At 37.7% G+C, this 23,249-nt stretch overlaps 1 protein-coding gene and 1 pseudogene across 2 annotated transcripts in view; both read left to right on the top strand.

Annotated features, from left to right (window-relative positions):
• Positions 1-20,465, top strand: part of C1H1orf141 (chromosome 1 C1orf141 homolog) — a 61,397-nt gene extending 40,932 nt beyond the window's left edge. Inside the window, exons 6-8 of one of the 2 annotated variants that reach the window (XM_025356157.1) lie at positions 16,042-16,111; positions 17,217-17,403; positions 19,038-20,465. In XM_025356157.1, the coding sequence (XP_025211942.1) occupies positions 16,042-16,111; positions 17,217-17,403; positions 19,038-19,637 (857 nt within the window). In that variant the 3' untranslated portion in view covers positions 19,638-20,465. Of the gene's footprint in view, positions 1-8,764; positions 8,910-16,041; positions 16,112-17,216; positions 17,404-19,037 lie in introns of both variants that reach the window. The other variant, XM_025356166.1, reaches the window with a different exon arrangement.
• On the top strand, positions 9,365-9,500 carry LOC112616073 (annotated as a pseudogene).
• Positions 20,466-23,249: the final 2,784 nt, after the last annotated feature.

Genomic DNA, 23,249 nt, shown 5'->3' with positions numbered 1-23,249 from the left:
AAACTTCCACAGCATGGAAGGGGACCTGAGCGAGTTGCCACTGCTGGCTGGGATGGTCAGCTTTTATTCCCTTATTTGTCCCCACCCACATCCTGCTGATTGGTCCATTTTACAGAGTGCTGATTGGTGCATTTACAATCCTTTAGCTAGACACAGAATGCTGACTGGTGCATTTACAATCCTCTAGCTAGACAGAAAAGTCCTCCAAGTCCCCACTCAACCCCATTAAGTCCAGCTGACTTCACCTCTCAGTGGTTCTTGAAGCAAAAGTGGGTGGTGTGTCTCCACATGCTGTTCTGTCCATCCAAATGGAAGCTGCACATTAACCCTGTCTCCTATCTGCCATCTTCTCAATTTTCTTCCTAGAATATATCTTCAAGAAACTTCTCTAGAAATGTTGCATGGATATTTGAGAGTGTATTTATTTTTCCAATATACTTGATTGATAATTTGACTGTGTAGACTTAGAGGTTCAAAATCATTTTTTTCCCAGCCTTTGAAGACATTGTTCTACTGTCCTATATAGTTTTGTGTTGCTATGAAAAGTTCTCGAACTTCATGACATTATTTTTTTCTGGAAACTTTTTAGAAACTTTATCACCATTGTGCTGAAATGTCTCAAGGCATCCTGGCCAACATGGCAAAAATCTCATCTCTACTAAAATACAAAAATTAGCTGGGTGTGGTTGCACACACCTGTAATCTCAGCTACTCAGGAGGCTGAGACAGGAGAATCTCTTGAACCCAGGAGGTGGGGGTTGCAGTGAGCTGAGATCACACCACTGTGCTCTAGGAACAGAGTGAGACTCCATCTCAAAAAAAAAAAAAAAGAAAGAAAAAGAAAGAAATGTCTCAAGGATGTGCCTGGGTGTGGTAGTTTTACTTTATTCCGTTCAGTGCTCAGTGAACCCCACTCTAAAGCTAAAGGTCTTTCTTTAGTTCTAAAAAATGTATTTTATTTCTTTGCCAATTTCATCTCTACTATTTTCTCTGCTTTCTAACCATCAGATATTAGACCCTTTGGATTGATTTTCTACATTGCTTTTCTTTATTTTGTCTTTTTGACACTTTGCCCTTTTTTTTGAGATAGGGTCTGTCTCTGTTGCCCAGGCTGGAGTACAGTGGCACGATCACACCTCACTGCGGCCTCTACCTCCTGCTGGGCTCAAGCAATCCTCTCACTTCAGCCTTCTAAGTAGCTGGGACCACAGGTGTGTGCTACCATGCTTGGCTAATTTTTGTATTTTTTGTAAAGATGGGGTTTTGCCATGTTGCCCAAACTGGTCTCGAACTCCTGAGCTCAAGCTATCCACCTGCCTCTGCCTCCCAAAGTGCTGGGATTACAGGTATGAGCCACTATGCCCAGCTAAAATGTTGCTCTTTATTATGGGAAATTTCCTTGACTTTTTCTTCCAGTCCTTTTATTGCATTTTTGTTTAGTAATCATATTTTACATTTCCAATGTTTCTTTTTCTTGGTAGTGGCCCTTCTTTCCCCCCATTGAATCCTGTCCCATTTGTTCTCAAAGTTTTCTGAAGATATTAGAGTTAGTTTTCTTAGGTTCTTTTCTGTTTCTTAAATTACATTTCCTTTAAGGTTGTTATATGTATCTTTGATATTGCTGATTTTTATCATATGTGGTTGCTATGGTCTGAATGTATACCCCCAAAATTCGTATGTTGAAACTTAATAGCCAATGTGATGGTATTAAAGAGTGATGGCTTTAGGAGGTGATTAGGTCATGGGGCAGAGCCCTCACGAATGGGATTAGTGGCCTTATAAAAGAGATTCTAGGGAGCTGTTTGCCCCTTCTACCATGTGAGGACACAGAATAAGTCACCACCTATGAATCCGAGAGTGAGCCCTTACTAAACACCAAATTTGCTGATGACTTGATCTTGGACTTCCCAGCCTAAGAATTGTGAGAAGTAAATTTCTATTATTTCTATTACCCCGTTTAAGGGATTTTTTATAGCAGCTTAAATAGAATAAGACATTGGTACATTTTTATTTGTGATATTTTAGAATGAAGATGGGGTTAATTTTTCCAGGAAGCTGCCATTAATTTTACAAGTAAGTCTATCCCCAGAATGAAAACCTAACTGTTCTGTGTATATGGCAGAGTTCTCACCCACCTTACTTTAGGATTTGAGGGCAGGGAGTAGGCAGTTGGCCTGGTAGCCTTTTTTGCAGACGCTACCATAAAGAGAATTTTGCTCTGGGGAGCCAAAACCCACACTAGCAGGAAGTTTATTAAGAGAAGGGCACTCTTTGTTTTAGCCTGGGATTAATTAAATACCATTTCCTGTAAATTGCCTGTGGGACAGGACAACTGGGAGATGGGAAAAGTGGTAACTGGTTCAGAAATTTCATTCAGCATTTCAGTTAATGTCTCTTTACAACTTTTGTTCTCATTCCCACCCTCAATACCTGCCTCCTCTAAGCCTGGAGTTTCTCCAGGTTTCATCAAATAGATAACGTATTAGTGACTCCTCTACTGGAAAGCTTCGATTATCTTTCTTTCAGAAATCTGTTGAAATCTCTCCCAGGCACTGATCTGTCTTCCCATCATTCTCTCACAAACACATATGCACACATTCCTGTTCTCTTTCTTTTACAAGTTGATTCTTTGTGGTATTTCCTTGCCATAATCGTAAAGAGATCTTAGTAGGGCATGGCTATAAATAGCATGGCTTGTCATATTGACTCAGAAGGACCTCTCCCATTTAAAACTTATGCCTCTACTAGTTCCCCTAATCTACATTCATACTGACTCCTGAAAGGCCTTGATCCTTCAATAATTTCTTGTTTGACTTGTGTTGAAATATTTCTTAGACATATCTTCAGTGTAAGAAATGGTGAGAGACTGAGCCAAAGCAGTAGAAATGGGAATGTAGTGGAGGACACTGATTAGGAAGAAATTAAATAGTCTGGCTTGATGGAGTTTGCAAGTGATTGTAGTTAGTGCTTAGAATGATAATCCCCCAATTTCTTGTTTGGAAAACTGAAATTCCATGAAATTTGATGTGTTACATTTTCACTATCATTCAGTTTGAAAAAATTTTCTAATTTCTTCTTTGAAATATGGATTCTTCAGAAGTATGTTATAGAATTTCAAAATATTTGGAGTTTTTCCAGCTATCTTACTGTTATTGATATCTAATTTAATTACGTTGTGGTCAAATAATACATTATGTAGGGTTCCAATCCAGTTAAACTTCTATTTAGACTTGTTTCAGGGCTCAGGATATGGTCTGTCTTATTGAAAGTACTAAGTGCACTTAAAAGAATGTGTATTTAGCAGTTATATGGCGTAGTGTTCTATAAGTACACAAGTATATGAGTGTATTTATAAATATATATCTCTATTATAGATATAAAATATGAAAGTATATGTATAAATTAGGTCAAGATGGTTGTTAGTTTCATTCAGGGCATCTGTGTCTTTACAGACCTTTAAAAATCTAGTTATTCTGTCAATTGCTAGGAGATGTTAAAATCTTCATGATTATAAAGTAGCCCATTTCTCTGACTCTGTAAATTTCTGCTTCATATATATATATATATATATATATATTTTTTTTTTTTCAAGATCTTGGCACCATCTTGGCTTCCTGCAGCCTCCACCTCCCAAATTCAAGTAATTCTCCTCCTTCAGCCTCCTGAGTAGCTGGGATTACAAGCACCCACCACCATACCTGGCTTTTTTTTTTTTTTTTGGTAGAGATGTGGTTTTGCCATGTTGGCCAGGTTGGTCTCGAACTCCTGGCCTCAGGTCATCTGCCCACCTCAGCCTCCCAAAGTGCTGAGATTACAGGCATGAGCCACTGTGGCCAGCCTGCTTCATGTATTTTGTAACCCTATTATTAGGTGTATATGTATTTATGATTTTTATGTCTCCCTGATGAATTGATCTTTTTGTTATAGTGAAATGTCTGTCTCTGTCTCTGGTAATACTATTTTTCTTGATATCTATCTTTCTTTTCTTTTCTTTTTTTTTTTTTTCTTGAGACAGAGTTTTGCTCTTGTTGCCCAGGCTGGAGTGCAGTGGTGCAATCTCAGCTCACTGCAACCTCCAACTCCTGGGTTCAAGTGATTCTCCTGCCTCAGCCTCCTGAGTAGCTGGGATTACAGGCATGCACCACCATGCCCAGCTAATTGTTTCAATTTTTAGTAGAGACAGGGTTTCTCCAAGCTGGTCCGGCTGGTCTCGAACTCCCGACCTCAGGTGATCCACCCACCTCAGCCTCCCAGAGTGCTGGGATTACTGGCGTGAGCCACTGCGCCTGGCCAGATGTCTATCTTACCTGATATTTATAGAACCACTGCAGCCTTCTTATGCATCCTGTTTACATAGTATGTATTTTTCCATCAGTTTACTTTCAACTTATATTTATAGTACATTTTTTATACACAGCATATATTTGAGTCTTGCTTCTTAAAAAATCTATTCTGACAATGTCTTTTAATTGAAATTCTTATTTCATTAATGTTTAATGCAATTGTTGATATGGGTGAAATTAAGTCTATCATTTTATTCTGTTTTGTTTGTTTGTCCCTGTGCTTTTTGTTCCTCTGTTCCTTCTTTTCTGCCTTTCTTTGGATTATTTGAATATTTATCAAAATTTCACTTTAATGTATCCGTTGGCTTTTAGTTATGTCTCTTTTTATTTGTTTGGGATTTTTAGCGGTTTTGGTATAGATTAAAGTATACATCATCAACTTGTCACAGTCTACTTAGAGTAAAATTGTACTACTTCACATAAAGATGTAGAAATCTTTAAATTGTATAGTTCCATTTACTTCCCCAAACCTTTGTACTATAGTTTCTGTATGTAATACTATAAACCCTGCAGGACGGTATTATAATTTTTGCTTTCAGAAATTCGATGTGTTTTAAAGAAAGTAACGGGGATAAGAGTCTCCCTCTGAGGTTCTTATTAAACATGTCAGACTTTTCATTATTGTCCTACAGGTTCCTGAATTTCTATTTTTTCATATTAAATAATTTCTATTGATCTATCTTTAAGTTCTCAGATTATTCCCTCAGATATTTTCTCTGTTTTAAGCTCAACAGATATTACATATTTTAATTCTATAATTTCCATTTTAAAAAGTAGTTTCTGTTTCTCTGATAAGATTCCCTATGTTTTTCCTTTACTTTGAACATATTTTACTTTTTTCATGAAGCATGGTTTTTTGTTAGTTTGTTTGTTTGGTTTTTGTTTTTGTTTTTTAGGTGAAGTCTTGCTCTGTCACCCAGGCTGGAGTGCAGTGGCGCAATCTCCGTTGCTGCAACCTCTGCCTCCCAGGTTCAAGTGATTCTCCTGTCTCAACCTCCTGAGTAGCTGGGACTACAGATGTGTGCAACCACCCCCAGCTATTTTGTGTGTGTGTGTATGTGTGTGTGGATTTTTAGTAGAGACGGGGTTTCACCATGTTGCTCAGGCTGGTCTCGAACTCCTGACCTCAAGTGATGCACCCGCCTCGGCCTCTTAAAGTGCTGGGATTACAGGCGTGAGCTGCCGTGCCCGACCCATCAAGCATAGTTATAATAGTTGCTATAAAATCTATTAATTCCAGTGTCTGGGTCATTCAATATCTGGTCTTGTTGGATTGTCTTTTATGTTAACACTAAGTCTCACTTCTTCGGTTCTTTTAGGTCAAGTTGGATTGATCTTGGACATTGTGACTATTGTATTGTGAAGACTCTGCACGCTCCTGTTGTCCTACAAAATTTATTGATGTTTTTGTTCTAGCAGTCAATTATCTTGATTGTACTCAAAATACAAAATGACTCGTGAACAGCAGCTCAAATTTTAATTCAGTTGTTTTATCCTTAGCTGGCTGCTTGCAGGAGTTTCTAAACATGCATGGTTTAGGGGTTAACCAGAGACTTGAACAGGTAGTCTCTTACACATAGAAGTCACTCATGCAGGAAATGGAGTTGCCATCTTTGGCTCTCTTCTTTGCATCATTCCTTTCTCACTTTCCAGCAGCTTTGTTTGCCCAAACTTTGTCTTCTGGTTCTTCTGGCCAGAAACAACATGGTTTTTCTAGCAGAATTTTAGATGCTCCATGTGATGCCAACTTCAGTCTGCCTTCAAGCTAAAAGCTATACAAGTAGCAACTCCACTCCATGCAAATCAGTGATACCAAGTGTCAATACTTTCTCTTTGCCACCTGCTTTTGTTTATTCTCCAGGACCTTAAAGTCATGTGTGTGCATGCATGTGTGTGTGTGTGTGTGTATTTTATCTAGAGCATTTTGTCTAGAGTCTATGGTTTTTATCTGTGGGTAGGTAGGTCTGATAGAGGATTACTCAGCTATGTTGAATCAGAATTCCCCAGTCTTTACTACTTTTATTATCTTTTCCTGTTGCATTATTGGGCACTCCCTAAAAATTTATAAATAACTGTGGTGATAGATGTTACTGTCGCCATGTCATAGACTAATATATTACCATTAACGATGATGTTGACTGTTACTTTTACATATATATAATTTTAAAAATTATCTTTAAATATTCTTTTTTTTTTTTGAGACAGAGTCTCACTCTGTCCCTCAGGCTTGAGTGCAGTGGCGTGATCTTAGTGCACTGCCACCTTTGCCTCCCAGATTCCAGCAATTCTCCCGCCACAGCTTCCCGAGTAGCTGGGACTACAGGTGTGCACCACCATGCCTGGCTTATTTTGGATTTTTAGTAGAGACGGGTTTCACAGTGTTGGCCACGCTGGTCTTAAACTCCTGACCTCAGGTGATCCACCTGCCTCGGCCTCCCAAAATGCTGGGATTACAGGCATGAGCCACCGCACCTGGCCAATATTCTTTCTCACATTAAGAAAGTATTATTTCTATGTAGTTTTATTACAGTTCTTATCAATAATAGTTGTTAAATGTATCAGATTTATCAGTATTGCAGCTATTAAAATAATTACATCATTTTAATCCTTTTGACCTATGGGTAATGAGTTATAATAACATATAGAAACCTTTAATTTCTTGATGGTTTTATTTGGCTGTTGTAAACTTGTACTAGTATAGTGTTGATCGGTATTTTATTTTACATTTGTGAAAAATCCTGAAGTCATAGGTAAGATTAACTTGTAGCCTTCTTTATTTTTCCAGACTTTGGCTTTTAAGACTATACCAGCTTATAAAAAGAAATGAAAAGTTGTTTAATTTTTAATTTAATTGATATTATATTGCATGAGAACAATTTTTTCCATGAAAGCTTAAAACAACTTATCTGTAAATCTATCTGGGGCTGGTTACTCTTTTAAAGGTAGTTATTTGAAACTCCCTTACATTCCTTTTAAGAATTATTGATGGGCTCCAATTTCCAATTCCTTGTGACAATGTTGGTAATTTTTCTTTAGGATAAAGTTGCTTTGTCTGTCTTTCAAGACATCTGTGGTCTATCCCCCTCACAACTCATCTTTTTACCTATTTGAACTTATCTTTTAATCCCAATAAATAATAAATGCCTTCCTGATATAACTATACTGTTTTTCTGCCTGTCTTATGAACATTCCAGGCTTATGCTGTTGACCTCGCCTGAAATACCCTTATCTTTTAAATCTTAGCATTTTCTTCTCCCTCTATGAATCTTTCCTGTCTATTTTAGTCTTTATGGATATCCCTCCCTTTTTAAACTCTTCCTCATTTGTAGATTGTATTGATTGGTTTGCTTTTTAGTGATATTACTCTATTTTATTTACTGCTGTTTTGTGTATGCAAATCCTATACCATAAAAATGTGAGGTCTTTGTGGCCTAGACTTTTGTCATATACCTTATTTTTATTTCATATTATCCAGAACGAAATATATTCTGTGCCTAGTGTGAAAAAAAATGGGTTCTAAACAGTTATTTGTTTAGTTTGTTAACAGAGAACCACAAAGTATTCCATTTATATTAACATGTGCATATGTATATTTTGAATGCCTAGATATGTGCATTTTAATAAAAAATGTATGGACCCAATCTGATCCTCTAGTCTAGGAAAAGCTGGATCATTGTTTTTCAGTTTCTTCTCTACTCAGAACTGATCTGCTGTACCTACTCTATGTTAGAGAGAGTAATCGTTTGTTAAAACAGAGAAGGCTTTATTTCTCAGTATTTGAACCTCAGACTTCCCCTGAACTTGGAGAGAGAAATTTTTTTTTTTTTTTTTGAGACGGAGTCTCGCTCTGTCGCCCAGGCTGGAGTGCAGTGGCCGGATCTCAGCTCACTGCAAGCTCCGCCTCCCGGGTTTACGCCATTCTCCTGCCTCAGCCTCCCGAGTAGTTGGGACTACAGGCGCCCGCCACCTCGCCCGGCTAGTTTTTTTGTACTTTTTAGTAGAGACGGGGTTTCACCGTGTTCACCAGGATGGTCTCGATCTTCTGACCTCGTGATCCGCCCGTCTCGGCTTCCCAAAGTGCTGGGATTACAGGCTTGAGCCACCGCGCCCAGCCTGGAGAGAGAAATTTTATGTGAATATAAAGGTTAAGTTTCACAGACAAAGGAAAAATAAATTAGTAAAAAGTGTGAGCATAAGCAGATCTTTTAACTTCTGAAGGTTTGTTTTCTTATTGATAATGCTCATCTCATAGTAGGTTTTTCTGAGAATTAAATCACATTTGAAAATATTTAAAGAACCAGACAGCTGTTAGTTATCATAATTCAATATTGCAAATGTGAATACTCAAACACAAATTATTTATTAATATACACGGAAAGAAATCATTTCTAAGATAATTTTCCATTTTTCCTGATGTTTAGATGGAAAATGCAAGGCCTCTGAATGTTCTACATTCACAGCATAGACAAGCATGTAGAAGATCACTGGGTTCTACAGACTTTTCTCCTGTGTTCAACATTCAGTCTAATGCTCATAAAAAGGAAAAAGACTCTACTTTATTTACAGGTATAGAAATTGCATGTTTACATTGAAATAATTGAAAGTTACCTGCATCTAAACTTAGGGTGTAAGCATTAAGAAAATCTTTAACCAAGGAATATTAGTCTTTGATCACACTACAATAACGATCTTTCTCCAGCCTTCTTTTCTTTCTCGTAAACCTCTCCACACCACACTGATTCTAGTTATATTTAACAGGCTGTTTTACTTAGTTAACCAAATTACTGTGTGATTTGATTCATTGTGTGTTGCCTATGCTTCAAACATATGTTTTCACCTGATGGATTCCTGTTCGACTTTCATAGTTAAGAGATTTTAGCCTCAAATAAAAGAAAATCCAACCGCCTGTAGCTTAAACTGTAAAGATATTTATTATCTAAAAAAACAAGAAGTCCATTAGAAAGGCATTTGCAGGGTTGGCTCGTTCAGGGGCTTTATAATGTCATTAGATATTCAGTTCCATGCATCTATTTGACAGACCTGGAGTAGTTACTGTCTGCTGCTAAGGTTTCCACCACAGATGCAAGAAAAAAAAATATTCTCATGCTTTCTGTCTGTCTGATTGTGGCTGCTGAGATTGAATAGATGAATACAGTGGTGGAAAAAATGTCCAGTTCCTCTGTCTTTCCTCAATGGTCTTAGCAGGTAGCTTGTCCTCCTATCCTTGCTGTACAGTATGATGACAACTATTCAATATAGCTTGTGTGACTAGAAATGCTTTTTATGCCTTGGTAAGAATGAAAAAAATGTTTTCCCAAAGCCAACTCCCCCTTATGTTTCTTTGGCTCAAAGAGCCTCATGCATCCATATCTAAACCAATAAATCATCATTGGCTTAGATCACTTTTTCCAACTTTTAACATGGCCACAGTAGGAAATACTTTTTATATTACACACACACACACACACACACACACACACACGGAGCAGAAGATTCAGCTTCCTAGAGTCCTAATTATCTCTCTTTCTCTCTGTCAGTTGAATTTGATTGTAGTATTTCTGTATTTTGTAAAGTAATTACTAAGGATCCAGATGATACATTCTGTTATAGTCTACTTCATTTTCTTAAATGCTGTTCAGGATACACTAAATTGATTTCACAACACATGAATGGTTTGTAGCTCACATTTTGAAAAACACAGCTTAGATTACTCAAGATTTACTCCATTGAGCCGGGAAAGATACCAGCCTTCTTTGAAGGACATGGTTGCTTGGAAGGAGATAAGACTGGAGTGCTGTTAGTAAAGAAGGGTAAAAAATGACTGTGAAGTAGGCAACCTCCATTTGCTACAGTATCCTTGAAGGTTCCATTCAGATGCCACATCTTCTCTGAAGTGTTCCCTGAAAGCAGTGACAGGATGTTCTATTAGTTCAGCAAAGCAATCTCCCTTTAGAAAAGTTCTTAAGTCTCTCTAAGGAAGCATTTTATACTTTTTATCAAAGTCCCAAAGTAAGACTTCTGGGAAAGTTGTCAACATAAATACAAGTTCATCCTGGCCAGAATGAATAACACAAAAAGAAAATAGAGAAGAAAAATTTATTAAATTGAAACTGGGACATTTTATCCCTAACTCAAAGAAAATCTGTCACATATTACATTATGAAGCAGTCTGAAAGAATCTTCCAGAAGTCAGCGCACAATTCCATTTCTTAGGAGAAAAGAATAACCGTTGAAAGAGCCAATAGAGAATATTCTGAAAAAAATCCCCTATTATAACCACCGACTCCACTACACACACACACACATACACACACACACACACAGACACACACACACACTCTCTCTCTCTCTCACATTCAACTTAAAGAAATAGAGTTTGTTATCAATGATAGGTCCGAGAAAGATGCGAAATTCTCCCCTTGGGATTCCTTTCCTCATTGTAAGTCAGCAGCATTCAAAGTCTGCGCTAGCAATATTTGGAGAGAAATATAATGATCATAACTTGTCACTTTTTTCTCTGGCTTCCTCGTATTGCTTTAGATGTACTCAGAGCTAGGGTAAAAACCTCCTAACTTGAAGGAGCAGGGACTTGAAAGGAGGGTTGATAACAGAAGAGACAAAATACAGTTTTCTAGGAACGATTTTTGGATTGTGACCAACGATAACTGCAAAGAAAAAACACAATTCCTTCAAATAGCCTGTGAGCCATGAGGCCCTTACTTGACTAAGTTCCTCCCTCAACTACCAAACTAACTTGCTTACCCCGAGAGAGATAAAAAAATGAAACCCAAGTGACACCTCACACATAAACAGAGTACCCACCACCACCACCACCCTGGGGTCATGAAAAGGTTTCACAAAATATACAGTGCCCAGAAACAAACTTCTCCACCATCTTCCAGGGCTACAGCTTCCTTAGCAGCCTACTCAGGTAGCTGAGTGCCTGAACTCATAATAAAAGGTAACGACATCTGGATTTACATGTTAATTTCTAAGGGGAGAGTTTAACAGTGCATAAGTAAACAGGGAGAACATAAAAAAATTTACATCTGTTGTTTTTGGACAAATAAATAAGCCCACATTTAAGTGATCTGATTCAAAGTTGAGCAGAAAGAAAAATAAGAACAAAGCATGGGACCTATGGAAAAATTCCATAGCGAAGAGAGGTCATAATTTAAAAAATAGCTGATGGTCACATTTTGGCAGAATTTGTTCCCCATGAACCAGGAATAAACTTAAACAATAATTGTTCTATATGCTGAAGGAGTTAAAGAAAATCAGAATTCTATGAAGTAAGATTTGGAAATGTAAAACATAATCATCAAGAATGAAATGATGCTACCAGAATTAAAAAATATTTTTAAAGAAATAGGTAATGCTAATAGGTAACTTAAAATTATGTTAAAAGCCTCAAAGAGTAAAATAAACATTGAAGTAAACCGAACTGAAATCCGAAAAGCAGTTTTGGAATATATACAGTGTGCAGTGTAAGGGGACAAAAATATGACCACATTAGACAAGATAGTTTATTGAGGGAAGAAACCAGGTATCCAACACTGAGATAAACAGTGAGTTTGAAGGAAAGAACAGAACAAATCAAATGAATTGACTAAAAGGGGGTGGGAGGAAACTATCGGAGAATAATGGAAATACTCTATATCTTGATTTTACTTACATGAGTGCTTATATTTATCAATGTTTATCAAACTGTTCATTACATTAAATACGTGTATTTTATTGTATGTAAATTATACCTCAATAAAGCAAAGTTAAAGAAAAAAACAAAAGGCTGACATGACAGAAGTCTAAAACACCAAAAATACGGTAGATTAAAATAACTGCAAAAAGCTTACACAAGTGCAGCAAATATTAACAATATTTCATTTAAAATACAAAATACTATTTGTTTTTAAAGACAATGCTGATTAAATACATAGCAGTTTATCAAATTCTGTGCTCATCATTGACTCCTGTATCCTACCATTTGTGTTTGTTTATTTTTTTTGAGACAGAGTTTCACTCTTGTTGCCTAGGCTGGAGTGCAATGGCGCGACCCTGGCTTACTGCAACCTCCCAAGTAGCTGGGATTATAGGCGTGCACCACCACGCCCGGCTATTTTTGTATTTTTGGTAGAGATGGGGTTTCACCATACTGGTCAGGCTGCTCTCAAACTCCTGTCCTCAGGTGATCCACCTGCCTCAGCCTCCCAGAGTGCTGGGATTACAGGTGTGAGCTACCACACTCAGCCCCATCTGTGTTCTATTACATTTTTCATGAAGAGCATGTGTTAGTCATTCTTTCAATGGTGACCTGTTGGCTGTTAACTCTTTGGATCCTTATATGTCTGAAGTGCCTTTATTTTGCTGTCACTCTGGAATGACCGTTGAGTTTATGTAAATTTCTACACTGTAAATTACTTTTTCTCAGCACTTTACAGATAACTTTATTATCTTCTTGAATCATTCATAGATTAGAATTCTGTTCATAGTCCAATTGTCATTCTTCTATAGAATAACTGTTTTTAACTTTCTGGTAGTTTTAGGACTTTTCTCTTTATTCTTTATGATTCGCATTTTTAGTACAAAGTGTCTGGATATAGATGTATTCTGTCTGTCATCTTCAATCCTTGAAATACACGTCTGTCAGTTAGAATTATTGGTTATTATCTCTTCAAATATAGATTCTTTACCATTTCTGCTATTTTCTTCTTCCAAAGCTATTGGATAAATGTCCAAGACTTGCAGTGGGTTTTTCATGATTTTGAACTGTTCTTTCAGGTTTTTTATTTATCTTTCTATGCATTCTTGGTGAATTCCTCAACATTTTCTTTCAATTCATTAATTTTCCCTTTGCCCATGTAATCTAGATTTATATTTCTTACTTCCAAGATTTCCAGTTTTTAAAATATTGACCTGTTTTTATTTTTACCTTAGTCTGTTTTTATTGAATAATAGCTTATTCTCTAATGTATTTTTTTATTTATACCTTTGAAATTTCTAAACATATTTTATCAAATCTAAGATGTCATCAATTGACGCTGTTAATTTAAGTATGACACTTGCTACTATACATCTTAAAATTGAGGTATGTATCTTAAGACGGCAAGGGTTTTCAGTTTATTTTTAGATTCTTCTATTTAATTGTATTGCTGACCCTCTTGTAGATTTTGTTTGCTGCCTTTCTTAGATTTATATTTTTCATATGTTTTATTATTATAATTTTTTTTTTGAAACTGAGTCTCATCCTGTCACCTAGCCTGGAGTGCAGTGGCATGATCTCTGCTCACTGCCACCTCCAACTCCTGGGTTCAAGCAACTCCTGCCTCAGCCTCCCAAGTAGCTGGGATTACAGGCGTTCGCGACCATGCCCAGCTGATTTTTGTACTTTTAGTAGAGGCGGGGTTTCACCATGTTGGCCAGGCTGGTCTCGAACTCCTGACCTCATGTGATCCACCCACTTCAGCCTCTCAAAGTGCTGGGATTATAGGTGTGAGCCACTGCACTTGGCAATATTTTTCATATGTTTTAGAATTTCAGAAGGTTCTCTCTCTCTTATTCACCACTCACTATATGTCACTCTTTCCTTTCCAGAAGTTTTGCAGTTGCCATTACTCAGACCTCATGGCCCTCAGGCCAGACCAGATTTTAGAGTTGTGAATGGGATTCCTCTGCCAGGGTAATAATTGGGGATATGGCAGATTCAGTCATCCATCTCTGGTGTGGTTTGACTTAGTTCCAGGTTAGCCAATTGGCAATGGAAAGAACTGATTTTTATTCTCCTTTCACAAGTCAGGGATCCTTAACCCAGCACCTTGTTTCAGTCAGTGGGCCTGTTTTTCTCCTATCTATCCCATTCCTGCAAATGGGAAAAAGTTGGATCTCCCTCTAAGTAGAAACTGAAGCCAACCATTTCTCACCACTTACACTGCTACAATCCTTATCGAATCAACCAACAAGTTTATCTAGATAATAGCAACAGCCTCCTAACTGGTTACTCCATTGCTACTCTTGCCACCCACATTCGCCCTTCTCCCCACAGACCATCCATCTCTGAGCGAGCAGAGTGATCTTTCTAAAGTATAAATGAAACTACATTATTGTTCTGTTGAAAACCCTCCTAAGGATCTCTGTTGTAACCAGAATAATATCTTAACTCTTCACCATGGCTTATGTGACCCTAGATGACTTTGCCCTGCTATGTGTTTCAACCCATCTTACTCTGCTCTCCTCCTAATTCACCGCACCCGAGCAACACTGGCCTCTTTGTTCTTTCAGCATTCCACACTGACTTCACACTGAGACCTCCACACTTGCTGTTTCCTCTGCCTCTTTCTCTTTACTCAGATTTCAGCTCAAATATCCCTTCTTAAAAGAGGACATCTATAGCCACCCTAGGTGAAGTACTATGTTTATATTCTTCCATAATACTTGAATGCTTCAAATACTTCCTAAGTATTCGAAATTATATTATATATTTATTTGTTGGTTGGTTTACTTGTTTTTGTTGTTGTCGGGGTTTTTTTTTTGTTTGTGTTTGTTTTTGTTTTTTGAGATGGGGGTCTTACTATACTGCCCCAGCTGGCCCCAAACTCCTGGCCTCAAGCAGTCCTCACACTTCAGCCTCCTGAATAGCTGGGATTACAAAGGCACATCACCATGCCCAGCTGGTTTACTTGTTTATTGACCATTTCCTCCCTCTAGAACAGAGCTTCCCAAATAGTACTGTGGTAAACTGTTGTGCTTGGAGGGGGTTATAGGTGTGCTGAAATATTGATTCCTTGGCCATCAAGGCTGCTCAGTTGACCCTATGGTAGCCTACCCAGACTCAAGCATTTATTCCAGTATACTGTACAAATAATATAAATTAGTATGCTTGCAATTAAATGGGAAAGACTGGGAAGTACTGCACTAGAATATAAACTACTTGAGGACGAGGAAAAAGCTGAAACTGTTGCTAATAGCATGTGTGTGTAGAAAAATTGCTGGAGTGGCCACCAGACATGTTTGGAAGAGATCAACCTTGGATGCTTACTTCATGCCACATGGCAAGATCTGTTTGATATCTGCAAGCTGTCTTCCCTCCCTACCAAGTGATAACCGTCTGAAGCTTCCTACTGGTTAATAGTGACTCCACATAACGGAGAGATTTGAAAATTTAGGGATGCCTTTCTTCCACAAAAAATCTCCAAGACCACTTTTATGTTTGATCTGTTTTTTTTTTTTTTTGAGACGGAGTCTCACTCTGTCGCCCGGGCTGGAGTGCAGTGGCCGGATCTCAGCTCACTGCAAGCTCCGCCTCCCGGGTTCACGCCATTCTCCTGCCTCAGCCTCCCGAGTAGCTGGGACTACAGGCGCCCGCCATCTCGCCCGGCTAGTTTTTTGTATTTTTTAGTAGAGACGGGGTTTCACCGTGTTAGCCAGGATGGTCTCGATCTCCTGACCTCGTGATCCACCCGTCTCGGCCTCCCGAAGTGCTTATGTTTGATCTGTTTTAGCCAAATACTGGAGCTTTGATCTCAGTCTTTTCCAGTTCTATCTAGTTCATTCAAGAAATATTTACTGAGTAGCTACTACAGACCAGGCACTATACTAGGTGCTTTCCATATGTTATTTTAAATTGTAAAATATTTTGTGCAAGATAGTTTCCTAAATGTCAGAATATCTATGTGTCTTTTATGAAAATCTTTTAAAATTTCAGGTCAAATTGAAAAAAAACCTAGAAAACCATTGGATTCTGTTGGTCACTTAGAAGGTGATAGAAATAAAAGGTAATTTATTTCAAAATACTTAGTATTTTGTTCTGTTTAATGATGTTTCTAGTAGGACACATTTTATAATTGACCAGAATAAATTTATTCTACCTTATTGTTATCATTTAGTTCCATAGTACAATCGAACGGAGAGAAAGGCATGGAAAAATGAATAGAGGGAATACAATTTTTTTTTTTTTTTTAGTAAACGCACACATTTACTTACACTACAACACGGATGTGAAAAAGTAGCTTTTCTTTGGATAAAGTTCTCATTTTTCTCATGAACCCTTCAAACTTTATGTAGTGAAAAAATCATTAATCCAGTGTGTTTCAAACTTTGTTTGAATCAATAATGAACAACCACTTTAGGTTTAATTCAGTTTAAAAACTATATCCTGGCCGGGCGCAGTGGCTCACGCCTGTAATCCCAGCACTTTGGGAGGCCGAGGCAGGCGGATCACGAGGTCAGGAGATCAAGACCATCCTGGCTAACACGGTGAAACCCCATCTCTACTAAAAATACAAAAAAATTAGTTGGGCCTGGTGGTGGGCGCCTGTAGTCTCAGCTACTCGGGAGGCTGAGGCAGGAGAATGGTGTGAACCCGGGAGGCAGAGCTTGCAGTGAGCCGAGATCGCGCCACTGCACTCCAGCCTGGGCGACAGAGCGAGACTCCGTTTCAAAAACAACAACAACAACAACAACAACAACAACAACTATATCCTGTCTCTGCCTGACCACACTACTCTATCCTCTTAACAAATGTGGGGCCACCCTGTGTTGGCATGAAGCTGCCCTGTGAAGCTTCTTTCAGAATCTCAACATAGGACGTTGCAAATACCTCTCTACCTTTGGTGTTCTCCTCAACCTACGTAATCATACAACTCGTCCCCACTCAAAATCCAAAGAGGTATATATATGACTCTCTTGCTTCCACTCCTGCTCTTGCTGTGTTCTCCCACAAACCAGGCAGGAAGGGATGATCTTGTCAGTTTGAAAGTCTGTGGGAGAGAGGTTGGTGCAGAAGTTGGCAGTGACTTCCAGGGATAAAAGGAGGCAGACAAGAACTAACAAGCTGCAATCAGCCCTATGAACATTGCCCTGAACTGTGTTTATTTTCAGAAAAAAATCTCCACAGATGAATGATTTTAATATAAAAGAAAACAAATCTGTCAGAAATTATCAATTAAGTAAGTATCATTCAGTAAGAAAGAAAAGCTTGCTCCCGTTGTGCTTTGAGGATGAATTGAAAAATCCACATGCCAAGATAATCAGCGTTAGTCCAACAAAGACAGTAACTTCTCACATGGTAATAAGCATATCATCTATCGTTAAGTAAATATGTGTAGTTATACAACTTACGGGAATCACCCATATATTTTAGTGACCAGAATCTTTGATAAATCCTTCTTACCTCTTGGTTTCATATTCCAAAGTGATAACAGCACTTAAGTTCTTAATGCTCTTTGCATAACCCCCAAACCACGCATTCCTTTACACTAGCTGAAAATTCAGTGTTTTTCTTTATGAAGAAGGCTCTATCAAATTTGCTTGATTATAATAGAACTATAAAATAAAAAGGATTTTTTTAAAAATGACTGTAGCAATCTAGCAGAATGCAGTGGTGTGCACCTGTAATCCCTGCTACTCTGGAGTCTGAGGCAGGGGAATTGCTTGAACCCAGGCACTTGAATCCAGCCTGTACAATATAACAAGATCCCAGTTCTAAAATGATGGGACCATGACTATGTGTCTATTTTTCTAATAATCTGTTTTGGCTTTTTCAACCAGAAAGTGCATTTATTAAAGGCTATTTAGTAACTCATGCTCTCTAGAGAGGCAGTCTGGCTCAAAAGCTGTCTAGCCAGGAATCACCTAATTATATAGCCCCAGACTGCTCCACTGAGGCCCATGCTATTGTCACAGATAACAGTTTATAACTCCGATGCTGAGCAGGGAATACTCTAAGACATTTGCTACTGCTGTTGTTCAAAGCTAGATATAACTCCTACCACCCTCACTAGAATAGTTTTCCCAATACTTTTTCACAGTGCTTGCTTTCTCTGAACTGAAGACTTCATAGGTGTATCTGAATGGCAAAGCCTAGAGCAAATGCCTATGTCCTAACCGCAAAGAAGCTGACAAACATGGTTCTTGCCTCTACCTAAGGGTACATAGACTTATCAAGCAGAAAATGTCCTAAGGCGTTGGACAGACCAAAAACATTACAAACATCCATTATGATGGCTAAATAGGTAATATTGGCATCACCAGTGGATTGCAAAACTAGATCTTTGTCATCTTTTCAGTAATGATAGCAGACTTGGCTATTACTGTGATAAAAATGATCTATTCTCGAGTCAGTCTATTACTTTGGCTATTTTATTCCACAAATATTTATTGAGCACTTTTTAGGTGTCAGGTGTTAGGTGCTAAGTATTAGGGTACAATAATATCAGTTGTAGAGATAATTTTTAATTTTTTGAATTATTTACTAGAATATCCAGATTTGTAATTTTGGCCTGTAATCAGTTATGTCTCTTCTGAACTTTGATTCAATCCATTTTTTGGTATGCTTTTTAATTTCTAGAATATGGAAACCTAAGAAATGCCAGTACAACTACCCTATTTCTCAATGACAGTACCTCAGATATTTAACAAATATATTTATTTTTTCATATTCCAATTTATTTCAGAAAACATTTAAGGTCAAAAGTTCAAGTTTCATGACTAACATCTCTATAGAATATTAAGATAAGAAGGATGTATGTTATATACAAGTACAGTATTTTCATATATTTGAATAATGCTACTGTTCATATTAAATATTTGTATGTAGTCATTTTTAGAATATTTTACAATTTTATTTACATGTTTTAAAATATATGGAGCTTTCTTGACTCAATGAACTTACGACTAATTACTCTTTTCTTTAATCCACAGGAACAAAAGGACACAAATCCCATAATTTTCCATGACTCAGAATATGTACGAATGTTACTTTTGACAAAAAATAGATTTTCTTCTCATCCATTGAAAAATGAAAACAATTACCCACATAAAAGAACAAATTTTGTTTTAGAAAGAAATTGTGAAATCCTCAAATCTATAATTGGTGATCAATCTATTTCTCTTTTCAAACCCCAAAAAACAATGCCTACAGCACAGAGAAAAGATATACAGATCCCCATGTCTTTTAAAGTAGGCCACACAACTGTCGATGATACACCAAAGAGGAAAACTAATAAGCAGACACCAGAAAACAGATCTTGGAATACACTCTATAATTTCTCACAGCACTTTTCTAGCCTAACAGAACAATTTGTGGGTTACCTTGATAAAGCTGTTATTCATGAAATTAGTGCCCAAACTGGAAAATTTGAAAGAATGTTTTCTATAGAAGAACCAACGAGCATACCCACATCCAGTGCCTCACCTGTCAAATGTTATTCAAAGCCTTTTAAATACATATATAAATTAAATAATGTAACACCACTGGATAATTTATTAAACTCGTCAAGTGAAATTTTAAATGCCTCATAAAATATCATGTATGCAACAATATTGGAGCAACAAGAAGCAAATATCCAAGTTCCAAAATTATAAAAGAAATTCTTATCCAAATAGTAATGTTCGAATTGATCATATAAGAAAGCAAAGCATAGACATTGGAATTACAAGTCAGCAGTCATCTGTTCAAGAACAATCAACATTTGTAGTAAATAATAGGACAAAATTAGGAAATAATTATCACCAAGAGGATCTAGTTCATGACTTTCTATTATCTCAATTAGATTGCTCAATCATCAGCCTTTCTATACTAAACTCTGATTCAGGACCAAGAACAGTATAGTCTGACTCTGGAAATGCGCTGTTGGAAGCCAAATAACATCAATACTCTTTTTCTATAATTGAATATCAAATAAGACAAATTATCATTAATTTAATGAACGTGGAGTTAACTGTATATCAGCATTTCAGCAAATCATCATCAATAGTATTACATTAACAATTTGTGCAATTAAAAAGGCTTTGTAAAACTTTGAATAGTTTTTTATTATTGTTAGTAGATGTTGGAACTTCATTATTATATAATGTTTTTGCAAACTTTAACTTTTTTCTGAATTGTTAAATAAAAGAATAACTATCCTTAATCTAAAAATTTTTGGTAGCAAATTCTATAAGGTATTAAACATTTTAAATTATATTATTACATTGTTATTTTACTTTCTCATTAACTTGAACAGTATAAAGGCAAAATTCAATTTAGAAACAAGTTGCATTTTGAAAGTTTATTGGTAATCCATTTGTTTGGAATTCAGAAATGCATTTCACATAAAAATAATCTTGTAAGTAATAAATTCCAAAATTAAATAACAGAAACTTACTTAAAATTTAATCCCATAGAGCTTATATGAAAATGGTAAAAAGCAATAATTTTGTAATTCCAATAACTAAAAGAGAAAACTGAGTAAGGAAATAATTTTTCAATCTTGACTGTTACTACTTGAAGAAAAACAGATTGAATTAAATGCATTTAAGTTAAGAAAAGGCTTTCGGGGTCTTTTGGAACATTTAAGGGTGAGGAGGTAAACTGGTTTAGGTTCCTCTGCTTCTACTTCAGACTGGAGATTTTCTTTATTATGCATCATCATCAATACTACTCAGGAGCATCTTCACAACTAGAGGGAGGTTTGGACTCTCAAAAAGAATGACAAGGAGAGAAAAATGGAGGTGAGGCCGGGCGCGGTGGCTCAAGCCTGTAATCCCAGCACTTTGGGAGGCCGAGACGGGCGGATCACGAGGTCAGGAGATCGAGACCATCCTGGCTAACACAGTAAAACCCCGTCTCTACTAAAAAATACAAAAAACTAGCCGGGCGAGGTGGCGGGCGCCTGTAGTCCCAGCTACTCGGGAGGCTGAGGCAGGAGAATGGCGTAAACACGGGAGGCGGAGCTTGCAGTGAGCTGAGATCGGGTCACTGCACTCCAGCCTGGGTGACAGAGCGAGACTCTGTCTCAAAAAAAAAAAAGAAAAATGGACGTGGAAGAGGAGAGATGTACCTGGAGATTGTGTGAATGAAAGAAGAGAGAGAGAAAAGCTTCAAGATAAGGTGTTGGGCTCAGGTCTGTAGGAGGTAGGGGAGGGGCATACTTGCTTCCAGTTGCTGGCTGGGAAAAGGAGACGCTGCTGCAGCTCCAAGTAATGAAGCTGTCTTTTTCTTTTCCCCTTCATTCTTCTCTGGTTGCTTTTATATGTTCTCCCCCTGTTTTCCCTCATCCAAACTTACTGCAAAGCAAAACAGCTTCCCTAACTACACTGCCAACTCAGAACATAAAACAAACTCTTTTTAAGCACTAATGATCAGAATAACAAGAATTAGAAAATATACCTAATATTAGTACAAGTCATGACGGTAGTTTCTCTTGATACTTAGTATAAGAGAAACAAGTTTAGGCCTTGGAATAGGGCAGATAGGAGCAAACTGGGGCAAATAATGTAAATTATCTGAGCTTCAGTTTATTGTATCTCCACCTTAAAATGGAGACAACAATAATTTATTATGCTGCTATTCTCAGGATTACATAAAATAGCATCTAGTACTTTGAGCTTTGTAGCATTCAATAGAAATTTCCTTTCTACTCCCTCCTTTTCTCTGTAAGCCTGCTCTTAATGTAAGTGTGATCTCTTCTCTTCTTTTTTTTTTTTTTTTTTTATTATACTTTAAATTCTAGGATGCATGAGCACAACGTGCAGGTTTGTTACATATGTATACATGTGCCATGTTGGTGTGCTGCACCCATTAATTTGTCATTTACATTAGGTATATCTCCTAATGCTATCCCTCCCCCCACTCCCTCCCCACAATAGGCCCCGGTGTGTGATGTTCCCCTTCCTATGTCCAAGTGATCTTATTGTTCAATTCCCACCTATGAGTGAGAACACGCGGTGTTTGATTTTCTGTTCTTGCTTTTCTTTTCTTTCTTGAGACGGAGTCTCGCCTGTCACCCAGGCTGGAGTGTAGCAGTAGCTCAATCTTGGCTCACTGCAACCTCTGCATCCCGGGTTCAAGCCATTCTCCTGCCTCAGCCTCCCAAGTTAGCTGTGGATTACAGGTGTGTGGCACCACACCTGGCTAATTTTTGCATTTTTAGTTGAGACGCAGATTTTACCATGTTGGCCTCAAGTGATCCGCCCACCTCGGTCTCCCAAAGGGCTGGGATTACAGGAGTGAGCCACCATGCCCAGCCAGTGTAATTTCTAAAAAGATACTCCCAAAAGTTTCTCTCTCCAAACTTTTCTAAGTTAAATGCTAAAAACTACAGTATTCAGATTTTAACCCAAGGTGGGCTGAAATTACTACTGAGAATTTCTGTATTCGTTATTTTTGGGAGTTTCTGCGGGAACTTGTGAGCTTTATCCTTTAAGAAGGCACTAAATTAACTTTAAAATTACATTTGGCTGAGGATTCTCCATTAAAGCAGCTCAAGAACAAGAAGCAGTGGATTCTGAGAAGATGACAACCTAAGCTCTACTCCAGCTTTAATTTATCATCTTCTAAACTAAACAGCTACTAGGGTCTTCAAGCAGCAGAGTGCAAGGCCAGACTTGGCTTCTATTCTGATACGGAGATCTGAGTATGGCCTTGGAGGCCAGTCTCTGTTCCAGGGAGAGGATTGAGTTTGTGCTGTTTCCTGGACTAGCCGGCCAGTTGGGATCTGTGGATTACTCTAGGTAAAGGTTGCCTTTGTCCCTCTGTAAATGCTCCTGGTCTTATTGGCCCCTAGGAGGCCAAAAAGGAGCCACTATATCTATAGGACAGCTTGGAAACCGGAGAGCCATGAATTTTCTTTCAAATATCTCATCAGGGAACTGTGGTCTGCTTACTTCTGTTAAATTAAATAAGCAGGAGGCCATTTGCCTGAGGTCATCTCTGTACTTTGAGTTTTTATATAACAAACTGCAACCTAACTTCATACATAAGCAAACTGAAACTTAGGAGTATAATAAATAGTTGCATTTCATCTGATCACAAGCAGCCAGATTTCAGTCAGGTTTCTGCCAATCACAGGCAGCCAGCTCATCACACCAAGCCCAAATAATGCAGACACTTAGCTGTAGCCAATCAGGTGATTTCTCTATTTTGCTTCTGTG

The sequence above is a fragment of the Theropithecus gelada genome, chromosome 1 (assembly GCF_003255815.1).
Source record: "Theropithecus gelada isolate Dixy chromosome 1, Tgel_1.0, whole genome shotgun sequence".
In the NCBI taxonomy this organism is placed as follows: domain Eukaryota; kingdom Metazoa; phylum Chordata; class Mammalia; order Primates; family Cercopithecidae; genus Theropithecus; species Theropithecus gelada.
Note: the sequence above shows the minus strand (reverse complement) of the source record. Positions and strands in the feature narration are given on the sequence as shown.